The sequence below is a fragment of the Nematolebias whitei genome, chromosome 6 (assembly GCF_014905685.2).
Source record: "Nematolebias whitei isolate Nwh7 chromosome 6, NemWhi1, whole genome shotgun sequence".
Taxonomy (NCBI): Eukaryota; Metazoa; Chordata; class Actinopteri; order Cyprinodontiformes; family Rivulidae; genus Nematolebias; species Nematolebias whitei.
In genome coordinates, this window is record NC_056503.1 from 47,330,641 (window position 1) to 47,345,338 (window position 14,698).

Genomic DNA, 14,698 nt, shown 5'->3' on the forward strand with positions numbered 1-14,698 from the left:
AGCAACTTTTAGCTTTCAGCAGTTGTTTTGCTACATTTAGCAACTGATTCACGATATTTAGCGACTCATTTACTAAATCTGCACTGTAAGCAAATGTTTCACTTCTTTTAGCTTTTAGCATTTGTTTACAAACATTTTACTTTAAGCAAGTGTTGTGCTAGATTTAGCTTTTAGCTATTTTTGCTGTTTAGTTAGCAAATGTTTAACTACATTTAGCAACTTATATGGTACATTTAACTTTTCGCAAATGTTTTGGTATGTTTATCTTTTAGCAAGTGTTACGCTACACTTAGCTTTTAGCTAGTTTTGCTACAGTTAGTTAACAACTGATTTGCTACATCTGACCTGTAAGCATTTGTTTTGCTACATTTAGCTTGTTTTGGGATGTGCTTGGTTTTTAAAAGTGATAAAATATAGAATAGAGCTAGTTGTCATTTTGTTGTTCTTACAGTTTTTGCTGGCAAACAAAAAGTTTTTCAACATTTGGTGCTTGACAGGTGGTAATTTCGGACTCTGCTTGGACATTTCGCCAGCTTCACAAAGCCTCTATGAGCAGTGAGTCATCACCCACAGAGGACAACATCCAGCTCGAGTCACCGATCAGAAAATCTGCCCTCACAGAACACCGCCTTATAACTGGAAACTGGATGGCTCTAATGTGATAAGAGCACTTCCTGTCTGCACGGTGGAGCAGCAGAGACAGAGTGTCAGTGAGGAGTTCTCAGTTTACAGAGGAAGGTCCACGGTGTGAATATCTGTGAAGTAAAAACACGGAGTGGAGCTACAAGCAGCCCACACTACATGACGGTAGTTTCCAGTGTAAGTGAGTTACGTCAGCGTTCATTCTGCTGCGGCGGGCCCTCCTCTGCAGTGAGTGGGAGGGCTGCGTGGGCTCGAGCTGCTTCTCCCCTCTCAGTCTGTACTCCAAAAAGGACAAGATCTTCCTCTGCTCAAACACATAGCATCCGCCCAGAGCCCACGGCCAACAGGAGAGTCCACGTCCTGGTTTCTATTCCAAGTTCAACTCCAGAACGCAGGAGAGTCACATGTTCCATTAACCAACGAGTGAGAACGCTGAGCGCTGAAAGACTCCAAATTAGCTGAAGAAGCCGAAGTTGAGTTGTTAAAACTTAAAAAGCAGAACAGGAGGATAAACGCAAAAGTGAGCAAAATGCTAGCTGAACGCAGCAAAGGGCTAGTTACAAGTTCACATAACGAAAGACACACCATCAGAATCTAAAGGATAGTTAGAATGGTACATGGGTCGTACTTATAGAGCACCTTTCTATCTTATCAAGACACTTGAAGTACAATCTGTGCCCTCATGTACCCGTTCATACAGCACTCTACTGTATCCATACAAAGAATAATCAGAGCTTTATCACAGTCATGCACTAATGGGACACACGTCGGAGGCAATGAGGGGTTCGGTGTCTTGCACAGGGACACTTCGGCGTGTGACTGCCGGTGGAATCGAACCCCCAACTCTTGCACCGGATGATAACTGCTCTAACCACTCAGCCACAGCCGCCCATAGAAGCTAAACGTAACAAAAGGTTAGCTCAAAGTAGCAAAATTCCATCTAAAAGTTTGAAGTAGAATAATTGTAATTAAAAGCTAAAAGTATAAAAAGCTGTCTAAATGCTAAATGTAGCAGATGGCTAGCTAAAAAAATAAAATAAAAATAGCAAAACACCAACTAAATGCTGTGGCAAAGGGCCAAATAATACTTGAAAGGATAAAAGTATAAAAAATATAGTATAGTAATATCATATGAACGTCTAAAAGCAGCAGAATGGTAGTTAAAAGCTAAAAGTAATAAATGGCAAACTAAAAGCCAAAAGTAACAAACAAACAGCTAAAATCTAAAAGTAGCAAAAGGCTTGCTAAAAGTTTAAAAGGCTGTCTAAAAGCTAAAAGCTGCACAATAGCTACAAAGTAAAAGGATAAAAACAAGAGTAATTTTTGCTGAAGCACATTCCAGGAATTAAAAACATATCAGTGTATGTCTGCGGGGAAAATATTTGTAAATAAAAATAAATATTTAGAAAAATATAAAATTTACAAAAGCAACCATTTCCCGAATGAGCCGAACATTTAGGTTTATGAAAATATTACAAAATAAAAAGCAGGAAAACAGCAGAGTGCTGAATCAACATTCACACAATAAGAGCTCCGTTGCTGTGATTTATCATGAGAAGGCCACAAATATGAATCAGAGCAAACAAAAAGAGGAGGACGAGCCCTGACAGGACCAGATGGGTCGTCCTGGTTCGGCTGTGTGCTTCACTGCGGACATCTGCTGGTCAGTGTGTCCGTCACGCTCGGGCCACAGCAGCTACTGTGTCAATATTTAGTCCAAGTGGGAAAACAAATCTGTCTGTTCAGCCAAACAACAACAACAGAGCTCACTGATGCAGATGAGGGCTAGCGTTTTATTTTTTATTTTTGTAAATCCATTTATGATTTGTCCCGAAACGCTCAAAAAGTGAAACAATCATATGCTAATGGGTGAAACACCCGATAATATAAACTAAAAGTCTCCACTTTTAACATAAAAAACTGAGAGGTTTCTTTACAACTGTGGTTTATGCAAGACAGAAAGCAAATAAATTTGAATTTTAGATGCAATAAAGCTGCTTAAAGATTACTGACAGAGCCAAAAATATATAATTAAATGCAAAAAAAGGAAGCTGTTGTCCCACCTTCCACCTTAAAAGAGCCACCTCAGCTCTCCTGCTAAACAAGCACTTCTTTCATTACAGATGCAGCATAAACATACCTCTGGATCTATTGAACAATTACAACGTTATAAGTGCATTTTACAAATACGCAAAGTATTTAAACTTCAACACAAAAAATGTGGAGGTGGAAGCAGCAACAGTCGTTGGCAAAAAAGCCACAAAAACACCAATTTAAACTTTCATTACATTTTCAGTGATGTAAACAATAAAACACGTGAGTCACGTTCCTTCCACATATTAGAAATAAAGAGGAAGATCCTGTGAAAATTTACATTTCACTCTTCTTGTGACAAAAAACCTGAAAAATGATGAACTGAGAAAGCACCACTTGTATGATTTTTTTTAAAAATTTGGAAGAAATTAAATTATTCACGTACTGTACAGGAGTCCCTCGCTATTTCGCAATTCGTTTATCGCAAACTCGCTCTATCGCGGTTTTTCAAAATAAAATTGGACGACACACAATGGCTGATGGATGGACGAGCTGCATGGTCGGCATGGAATTTTTATTTAAAATGAACCATTTTAAACTATTTAGCGCCACCTGTTGCACCTGGGTGCAGTCCACACTGCTGGAGAAACTTCCTCCTGCAGCTCCTCCTCCGTTGATCTCCGTTCTGCTGCGGAGAAGTGGGCGTGGCCAAGAGCGCAGATGTGGCAGAGAGCTGAGATCACGACATGCTGTGCTCCTTTAGAGCGTTTGGAGTTTAGAAACATTGTTTAGAATATTGCAAGAGTGTGGGAAGTTTTTAAAACACCTTTATATATATATATATATATATATATATATTAAAATAAACTACTATTACTTGTACTACTATTCCTACTTTGTGGTTTTTCACTTATTGCGGGGCTTCAGGGAACAGATCCCCCGCGATAAACGGACTACTGTATATAATTAACATAAACAGCTAAAAACACCTCAAGATTTCTAACAAAGCTGTTGGGATCGTTGGTCACAACACAACAAACCAAAGCAGCAGCAGAAGTTGAACTTGTCCTTCTTAATAAGGTCAATTAATTATGAAGCAGAAAGGGAGCGATGAGAACCAGAACCATAAAGCCCACTGGGCTTCAAACTGCACAGAGAAAATGATACTTACACGGTGCATTCACCGTAAAACATTTAGCCTTTAAAATCTCCTGTTTGGACTCCATCTTTACTACGTCACAGAGCGACTGACGTTTCTAAGCAACAATCGTAGAAAAGGTTCAGGATGTTGACACATTTTTATGATTTCATTTCTAGATAAACAAAAACAAGGACTGTTTTAAAATTCAAACTAAAGGCCCGTATTCCACAGTATTATTCTTTCTTATTGAAATTATACCCAACTTTTATCCTTTTCAAACCTGTGAATATGTTTACAAATATTTCCCCACAGAAGAACATGGAGAGCTCTTTAATTCCTTTAAAACCATTTTATTTTAAATATGCTTCAGCAAACTGGCTTTGTTTTAGTCTGCATGCTACTTGTAGCTTTTAGCTAGCTTATGGCTATTTAAACTCCTGGAGGAGGAAGAGCCGCTGTGGCGACCCCTGAAAAGGGAACAGCCAAAAGAAAAAGAAGATTGCTCAAATATTTTCTAGGTAGATTTTGTTAATGTTAGCTTCAAACTTCCATTTGCTATATTGAACTTTTAGCTGCTTTTCACTACTTTCAGCTTTGAGCCAATTTATTGCTACTTTTAACTTTGCTTAGCATCAGCTAGCTTTTTGCTGCTTTTAGCTATTTTTTTCACCTCTTTTTAGAAAGCTACTGTATACTCTACTTTTAGCTTCTAGCTAAACTTTCACTGCTTTTAACTAGCATTTTACTACTTTTGACTTTTTTTTACCAGATTATTGCTACTTTTATTTTTAATAAATGACTCTTCTTCTGCTTAAGTTGAATTTTTCGTTACCTTTTTGTCACTCTTAGACTTTGCTAATGCTTTTGTTGCTTGTGCCTTTTACTACTTTTAGATTTTAACTGACCTTTTTGTTGCGTTTAAGTAATGTTTTGCTATTGTTAGCTTTTAACTAGCATTCTGCTTCTTTTAGCATCTTCAGCACATTTCAGCAGTCATTCAGCGTTCACATAGTGTTTTCACAGAAGATGTAATTTCTCTAGTTTATGATGTGTTCCCTTTAGTTTCCAATGTGTTTATTGGGCTTGTTGAGGAGGCTCAGTCCTCCTGCAGCATCAGAACAGCCCTGACTGATGAAACCCTGCATTACATATTCAGAAACAAGCAAACGTCAGCTGAGTGGACCTCCGTACTCCACCACACCAACACCTCCTCCTGTGGCTCAGACCTCAGAACTCTGCTCATTTATATAATAAACTGTATGATTAATCCTCCCGTAGAGGAGTGGTATTGATAAATATATTCAGTTCTGTATATGGACTTAGATTAATTAATTTATAAAATTATTATTTTTTAAACAGACAATCAAAACAGCTATAAACATTTTAGCTGAGACAAAAGATTCTGATAGGCTTAAAATAACTTGATAGAACAGGAAATACAAAAATTATTGTTCTTGTAAAGACGTAGTTTATCTTGAATGAAAATGTGCTTTTACTAAAAATGATTTAAGACTCTTATTTGTACAATTCATCCCTTCAGTGTATCTGATTTGCGTAAAAAGTTGCTGAAACCTAAATTATGTAAATTTTCAGATTTGACTCAGATTTGAGACTTTCGTAGAAACTACTTAGAAATATATCTTTAAACGTACAAAAAAAGGGTAATTTATAAAATTACCTTAGCTTTTTTCACTTCAGTGAATGTTTACATACCAGCTGACCAATCTGAAAAGTAAATCAATGGTTTTAAGTGTTAGTTAAAATATTTATTCTTGTGTTTCTGCACTTAAAGTTCCATTAAATTGGGTTGAGGTTTATGGAAAATCCAGGATGATAGCGGACGGTGGAGGATGGAAAACAGCTGAAGAGGCAGAAATTAAAGTATTGAGGATGAATGAAAAAGTGAGAGGGGAAACAGGAAGAGGCATCAGGAAGAATGACCTTCACACTTGAGCAGCACGAGGAGGAGGAGGAGGAGGAGGGAGAGGAGTTTGGGCAGCTGTTGTCAGGCAACCATTACAAGCACAGGAACCAGGAGACACCCTGCTCCAGTCGCCGCCGGATGCTTGTCGTCACGACATGCCGCCACGTCCGACAAGGTGAATCGTGATCGTGAGAACTGGTCCACTCTCCTCAGGTGTCCTCTGTCACTGTCTCGGCTGTGTTCACACTTGAAGGTTACATTTACACGGAAGGCAACAGTGGTCCAGATCAGACGGTCTGAACGTAACGGGTCAGAATTTTTCAAATCCAACCCAGGTCTTTTTCATATGTTGAAACTGAATCAGAGCTGACGTTATTTAAAGTGACCACAGCCTGACACGTTGCATTTCATCTGACGTTCACATCAGTGAGGTAAAGGATGCAGATCAATCCAAATATTGACAATATTGATACCAATTACATGAAGTTTAAAGTTAGAACTCCACACGTCGTCAACTTCAGAACAGAAGTCCAGTTGTTTCATCTTTTTTTTAATTTCTCATGTCCTGGATGACTGAGATCTACACCAACAAGCGATACCAACACTGGTGACGGATCATATCGATCCTAACGTGAAGGGATGGATACGTAGTTTGTTTCATTTGTAGTACGTCGCTCAAGTTCCACAAGTTCAATAGTCCATTTTATTTAATTTATGTATATATATATATATATATACATACATACCTGTATATATATATATATATTTTTTTTTTTTTTTATATATATATATATATATATATATATATATATATATATACATACATACCTGTACATATAAATATATACTTTTTTGTTTTTAATAAAGTTGAACTCTACAACCAAACTTGTTTAGGAAAATCTACCAAGAAGAAAATGTATTTTAGGATTTTTTGTGTTTGCATAAAGAGAGATTAAAGTTGAGAAATGCTAATTTTCTTTTTTGTCAGCATTATTTATTCCTTTCAACAAAAAGCCTAAAGAATGAAAGTTTTGAGCATTACGGTGATATTTCAGCTTAATGTTTGCAGGTGTTAAAATAAAGAACCTCTCTTTGCTTCAGAACAAACAGCTGCCAAACCTACATTTTATTTAAATTTAATTAAAAATGTATGTAGCACTTGCTTGGTGATCATGATAAAACAAGCATAATTTGATATAAACAGCCTTTGTGAATATAATATTACAGAAACTTTAGTTTCACCTCTTCCTGTCTCCGGTGACCCAACTCTTCCTTGACCTTTAAGAATATCTGATGGAAACGTTCTGATGTTCTGTGAACACGCAGCATTAAATCAGCGTGTATCATTACACAGAGCTCAGCAGAGCCTCACGTCACAATCCCACCGTGTCAACATGAGCACGCACACACGCTAAGATCACAGGAACCATGAAGAACGAACATACAAGATCCACAGGATTTAACAACAACAACCAGATCAGAAGGCGAAGGCCCACCTCGGATGACCTCGATATTTTCAACAGCAACTTTAAAACAAACGGTTAACTTTGCCGTGGTAGTAGCTGAGAGTCATCCCGAACTTTAGCACCGAGCACTAATAAATCGCACAAGATATCCGTTTGACTTTGATGTTAACTAATAAAGCCAAAAAAGACTGTCATTATAATTTTTAATTAGTACAACAAAAGCTAACACGAGCAAAAGAAAAATTGTAAACTGCTGAAAACTACAACAGGTAGAAAGGTAGCTAAAGCTTGCAAAAGAGTAGCTAAAACAAAAAGTAGCAGAATAGTAGCTAAAAGCTAAAATTAGAAAAATATATGTCAAATTCCTCAAAACAGAAGCTAAAGACTAAAACTACAAAAAAAAAGCTAAATGCTAAAACCAGCAAAACAAGCAAAAACTACAATTTGCAGAAAAGTAGTTAAAACCTGCAGAAGAGTAGCTAAAACGAAAAGCAGCAAAACAGTAGCTAAAAGCTAAAACTAGCAAAACAATAAATGGAAGTCAAAATTATCATAACATTAGCTAAAAGGTAAAGCCAGCATAATGTAAGTTCTCCAGGACATCCTTGTAAAAGAGATTGATGATCTCAATGGATTTCTTCCTGGTAAAATAAAGGAATTAAAAAAAATGGTAGCTAAAAGCTAAAACTAGTACAATGTAGCTAAAAGCTAAAACCAGTAAAACAACAATTAAAATCTACAATTAGCAGAAAAGTAGCTAAAACCTGCAGAAGAGTAGCTAAAACAAAAACTAGCAAAACAATAAATGGAAGTCAAAATGATCAAAACATTAGCTAAAAGGTCAAACTACATATGTAACTAAAAGCTAAGGCCAATATAACAGTTGCTAAAAGCTAAAATTAGCAAAACAGTGGCAAAAAACAAAAAATAAGGCAGGTTTCCTGGAATTTTTTTTTTTTTTTTACAAGGGGAACAAAATTGTTCAAGGTTTTAGAAATTTCAAGGAAAATTTGTAAATAAAGTTAAATATTTCAAAAAGTAAAACAGTTACAAACACTAAAAGTCATAGCAGTAACGTCCAGAATGAGCTGAAGGCTTTACCAAATAGCTGAAGGTACTGAAGGAATGCTAATCTCGTTAGAGTCCAAAACTACAAACAGGACAAGTGCTGACTCAGCAGTCACAACATTTTTATTTTCAACCCTGTTTCTTAGATGAGTGAATAAAAATATTATAAAAAATTCAAATACTAGATTTTCGTTTCATCAGTAAATTTGCACGGATACAACTCCTAAATGTATACAATAACATCTATTCTCCACTCTTTATTGTTAAAAGTCAAACTTCATCATAACATTTCATCAACCCCACTTCTCCTGCCACAGAGCTAATGGCTGACAGAAAACACACTCTGGAGCTGAAATGACCCATTAAAGCTCCACGTCAGAGAAATGTATCTGCAAGGCACAAGAACCGCATTATCTGAGCGACCGGCAGCACTCACCTTTTCAATTTTATCCAACCATTCCTTGTTCTGGGCCAACTCGGCCATAAAAGCCTGGTGCTTCTGCCATTTCTTATGGAGCTTCTGGGTCTCGTCTCGGCTGCTGTCCCTCGCCATCAGCATCTTCTCGTACATCCAGTCCCCCAGCTGTGGACAGAAACACAAAGAGAGGCAAAAATGTTGAAAACACACATACACAAGCAGCTGAAAGAAAAAAAAAATATATATATATAAATATAGATATATATATACAAAACTGTGTCAGCCTCATTCAGACGTGAATTATTGAAAACAATTTAATAAACAAAGTAATGAAATTGGACTTGACACAAAGAAAAGTTTCTTTAGAAAAGATTGAAACTAATCTAACCACAGGAACATGTTGGACTCAGGTGTAACCAGTCTGTAACCAGTCTGTAACCAGTCTGTAACCAGTCTGTAACCAGTCTGCCTGTTTAAAGGGTGTCAGGTAGTCACAGGGCTGTTTGGTGTCACGGTGTGTAACACACTGGACATGGAGCACAGGAAGCTGAGGACAGAGTGTCTCAGGAAGAGACAATGATTGACATCATGTTGAAGGTAAAGACCATCAGAGCATCTCCATCAGCTTGATGTTCCTCTGACTACAGCTGCACACATTATTCAGAAGGTCCACAGGACTGGAGACAACCGGCCAGGACGTGTCCACAAGAGGACAACTGAAGACAAACTGAAGACCAAAGAGTCCAGAACAACCTCCATAAAGATGAGAGGTGAACTCCAGGGTCAAAGGTCATCAGGATCAGATCCCACCATCAGTCTGCTTGAGACAAAGTGGACCTGATGGAAGACAGCGAGGAGGACAACAGATCATAAACACACTGGACTTTGACACAAAGCTTCTGGGAGAACGTCCTTTGGTCAGAGGAGACAAAACTGGATCTTTGTGACAACAAGTCCATCAGCTGTGTGTTCTGACCCCAAACTGAGACGAACAACAGAACCCTGTAGCTACAGTGAAACATGGAGGAGGCTCGGTTCTGTTCTGCTTTGCTGCATCTGGGTCAGGATGTCCTGAATCTGTGCAGGGGACACTAAAATCTCAAGACTATCAAGGCACTCTGGATTGAAATGATTTGCCCAGAGTCAGAACGCTTGGTCTGAGTCCCAGGTCCTGGGTCCTCCAACAGAACAATGACCCAAAACACAGCTAACACCACCAAGACTGGACCAGAACCAAACACTGGACTGTTCTGAAGTGTCCTTCTGAGCCCTGATCTAAATCCTGGTGAACATCTGAGGAAGGAGCTGAAACATCTGGAGGAGGAACCTTCAGACCTGAGACAGCTGGACCAGCTTGATCAGGAGGAGTGGACCAGAACACCTGGGGACAGGTGGACCAGAACATCTGGGGACAGGTGGACCAGAACACCTGGAGACAGGATGACCAGTTTATCTGGAGACAGCTGGACCAGTTTGATCAGGAGGAGTGGACCAGAACACCTGGAGACAGGAGGACCAGAACACCTGGGGACAGATGGACCAGAACACCTGGAGACAGGTGAAGAAGTGTCAGGTGACTCAAAATGTTGGTCAACAAAACATTAGGTTAAGGATAGCATTATTTTAGTCAAGTCCAATTTTATTAGTTTAATTTTATTTTTATAATAATGTTGAACCCAAATTCAGAAACAATGACCTATTTTTATTTGTTTATTTTTATTTTATTTTGTCAGTTTCAGGTTATTTACTTTATCTGTGTTGTAAGTTTAACAAACAAAAATCAACCTAAAACGTAGTTTAAAGTACAGAACTGGCCCAAAGTACAAGCAGGAGGAAATACAAGGTCAAAGAGACGACATGAATGGCTAATGACGTGCAGCAGTCACATGTAGGCAGACACACGTGTACCAACAAGCATGGCTGCAGAAATTCACATGAGCATCACAGATTACAGCATCCTTTGCACACACCAAGCGACCTCCGACACACTCCTCCACTTTCCAGCAAAACCCACAACCTGCACATTGTGCTCATACCAACTGTCTGCGTGAAGCAAACGGTAAAAACGCCTCACGCCTGCGCCGACAGCGCAACCAAAAATATAATCAGGTCAACGTCGGCACCCTCCCTCACCAGCATCCTCATAACTGCATGCACCATCTCCAGCTCCACCTGCTCTCCTCTAACTCTGAGGATAAGTCGTTTACCGGCAGCGTTTAACGGGAAAAGCCCGTGGGATTGTGGCTGCTGCAGGCAGCCGCCGATGTCCGCATCCTGGCTCCTCTGCCGTAACACACATGAACAAGATGCTCCTCGCTGCAGAGGCTGGTGGGAAGGAAATCAGGAGGAAAAAAGGATGCGAAGGTGTGAGAAAGATGGTGAATAAAGAATCCTGGAGGGAAGAGAAGAGCTGAAGTCTTCACACTGAGGCTGCGCTCTCCTCTCCAGCGTCTTGCTGTGATGCTGAGGACTGACTGTACGCTCAGCCAGGAGAGGAAGGAGGGATGGATCAGTGACGAATGAGAGGAGGGACACACAAAAAACACCCTCCCCCCAAAAAACAATAAAATGGCAGGGAGCCCAGTGGAACCCCTCCTCTCTCGCACCCTCAGCGAGCTGGAGGATGAGCGATTGAATGGGATGCTGGGCTGGTTGGAGGAGAAACTGAGGTGGGAGGAGCTAAAGCCTTGGCCAGGGGGATGTGGGTAACGCCTCCAAGCTCACCGGTCATGGCTAATGATGCTGAGAGAAGGTGGAGGTTGGCTTTAAATGGTGTCAAAATGGGAGCGGGGCTGAATAATGAGAAGATAAAACACTCTTCTCCTTCTTCTCCTGAGCTCAGACTCATCCTACAGCTGCTGTCGTTTCTTCTCCTCCCTCCTGCTCTGCTCACATCAGCCCTGTCTTCATCTCTGCAGCTGAAATCTCTGTCTCCAGCTCGCCTCAGGATGCTACATTGCTGAAGCAGAAAGAAAGGAGACCGGACAGAGTAGTGTCTCATCCTGCTCCAGAGGTTTACGGCTCTCTTTCTTTAAACAAACCCGGTCCAAACGTCTCTCTGATTTGTCGTTTTGTCACATCCTCTTGGAGTTATCGCACGGCGTCACGCGCAGATGTTTAAGGAATTGACAGGAGTAAACGTGTCTCACACGCTCAGATAGAAACGTGTTCGGGAGGAGACTGAAGTGTGTTGACACAAAACAGTAGGACGGAAACAAACCAAGGAGACAAAAGACTGAGAGTCAGTTTCTTTAAGTTTAGTCCCAACAGATCAAACTAAAAGTCAAACTGCACTGAACATCATTAAGACTACTGTTAAAAAAAACTAACTAATCATGTATTTAATGTCTAATGATTGTCTAAAAACACAAACCGGCTCTTTTCTCACATCATTTTAATATTGTTCTGAACAAAAAGCTGAATACTGATTTTAAAAAAATCAAATATTACTCTTAAAAAGTTAATCATCTTTAACCATCCTGGACATTCTTTAAAGCTCATGATTATTAGAATCAACATAAAATAACTAACTGGCAGCACGATGGAACAGTGGTTAGCACTGTTGCCTCACAGAAAAAAGGTCCTGGATTCAATCCCTGGTTTGGGCCTGGGGTCTATCTGCGTGGAGTTTGCATGTTCTTCTCGTGGGTTTCCTCTCACGGTTCAAAACATGCACGTGAGGCTGCCTTCTGGTCCAGGAGGACCTTCTAAAGAGATCTGTAATCTCAGTGGGATTTATGTGGTTAAATAAAAGTTAATAATAATTAAATATTAAACACATAATACAAATAAAAGATACACATCTTAAAGTGAAAAATCCTTTAAAAAGGCAATTGTTTTGGTAATAAATAACAGATTATTAGTCATTACACAAAAGTAGTCCCCTCCCACATATTTGCAGTAACTTTGCCTATTTAAAAACTATTTTTATCTCAATTATTCAAATGGGTATTATAATAATCTTGTAATATTTATCTAGCACAGTTAATATACTGTACATCTAATATATACCTTATAGTATAATACCGTAATATATTCAGATAAGTGTGATATGTGCAACTGAGGCAGCAGCCGAAGTAAAACAAACAAAAGAATTAAGATTAAGAATATTCTTTTAAAGAATGCATATCACCCACCACTATGGCTTTTTGGTCAAAACTTTGAAATAAGGTATGTGCAATTTTGTGAGATCTCACACTGTCAGTGCTCAGAGTTCATGTTGGTGATGACTCCCAGCGACTACCTCACCAAGTTTTATAATTATTATCTTTATTTAATCTTTATGTAACCAGGCGAGACAGAGTAAGAACAGTTTTTAACTGTAGCCTGGCTAGAGGCAACAAAGCCTCTGAAAGGACAGGGGAAAAAGACGAGTAAAAACCAAGACAAAACTTTAAAATAAAAAACTATACGTTCTACATTGGGTAGACATGTAAATAAATATGTTTACAAGGACAGTTACAATAAAAACACCTATATATATATATATGTCACTCTGATCATGACTTTATCTGTAATATTTAAGTAGCACTGAAAGGACATCTGAAGAAACGTAATTTTATCCTGATGCATGCTCAATAATCCATCCATCCATCCATCCATCCATCCATCCATCCATTTTCTTTACCCGTTTATTCCATTTTGGGTCACGGGGGTCACCGGTGCCCATGTCCAGCAATCACTGTGCGAGGGGCGGGGTACACCCTGGACGGGTCGCAAGTCCATCACAGGGCCACATAGAGACAAACGAGACAAACAACCATTCACTCTCTCACTCACACCTAGGGACAATTTAGAGTTACCAATCAGCCTAACATGCATGTTTTTGGTCTGTGGGAGGAAACCGGAGTACCCGGAGAAAACAAACCCACGCATGCACGGAGAGAACATGCAAACTCCACCCAGAAAGGCCCCTGGACCGGGGTTTGAACCAAGGACCTGCTCGCTGAGAGGCAGCAGCTCTACCAGTTGTGCCACCGTGCTGCTGCTCAATAATCCAGGTAGAAAAATCTAAAAAAGTTAAATCTGGTCCTCTGGACATTCAAAAAAACAAAACAACTGGGCCTTCCTGAAAGCAGAGAAGAAACCCAAACAGGACTCCAGTCAGCCAACAGGTGAAAAGGAGGAACCCAGACCCAGACCAGTGGTCATTCCATATGTTGAGGGAGTATCAGAGAAACTGAGACGTTTATTTTCTAAACATAACGTCCCAGTGGCTTTTAAACCCCAAAATACATTACAGCAAAGACTGGTTCATCCCAAAGATCCAGTCCCCCGGCACAAACAGAGCAATGTTGTGTATGCTGTTCAGTGTCAGGAGGGCTGTGATCAGTCTTACATCAGGGAAACAAAACAGCCACTGGCCAAAAGGATGGCCCAGCACAGAAGATCAACATCATCAGGCCAGGACTCTGAGGTCTACACTCATCTCCAGGCCAGCGGTCACTCTTTCAAGGATGAAGATGTTCACATCCTGGACAGAGAGGAACGATGGTTTGAGAGAGGAGTAAAGGAGGCCATCTTTGTGAAAAGAAATCGTCCATCATTAAACAGGGGTGGAGGCCTCCGGGTTCAACTGTCCCCCTCTTACAATGCTGTGATTGCTAGTATCACTCAGCCCTCTGTGAACAGTAAACAGCCATCAGGTGCTAATGATCCATTGTTAGGCTGATGGTCCTTCTTGAGCATGTGACCAGCTGGTTTTGGTTGTCAGCAGCAAAACTGGTTGATCCACTCTGAGAAGGTGCTATTTAAGAGACTGAGCTGAATACAGCACCTCAGACTGAGGAAGTCTCTCGGATGAGAGACGAAACGTTTCTACATTTTTTTGTTGATTTGCTTTGTTTTGTTTTTTTGAATGTCCAGAGGACCAGATTTAACTTTTTTAGTTGAGTAATTTTACTTCCCATGCATTTGATCTAAAAACAGGATTTAAACTGGTCATGGGTCAGCTTTGTGTTCAACAGAAATATTGAACTTTTGAAAACTTAATGTGGGGAAAAAAA

General features: G+C 39.7%; 1 protein-coding gene across 1 annotated transcript in view; it reads right to left on the minus strand.

Moving 5' to 3' along the window:
* LOC119410791 (spectrin beta chain, non-erythrocytic 4) overlaps positions 1-10,977 on the minus strand; it is a 39,046-nt gene extending 28,069 nt beyond the window's left edge. Inside the window, exons 1-2 of the mRNA XM_037677708.1 lie at positions 10,901-10,977; positions 8,712-8,858 (exon numbers count right to left, since the gene is read on the minus strand). Of these exons, the coding sequence (XP_037533636.1) occupies positions 8,712-8,846 (135 nt within the window). The 5' untranslated portion in view covers positions 8,847-8,858; positions 10,901-10,977. The remainder of the gene's footprint in view (positions 1-8,711; positions 8,859-10,900) is intronic.
* Between the last annotated feature and the right edge of the window lie 3,721 nt (positions 10,978-14,698).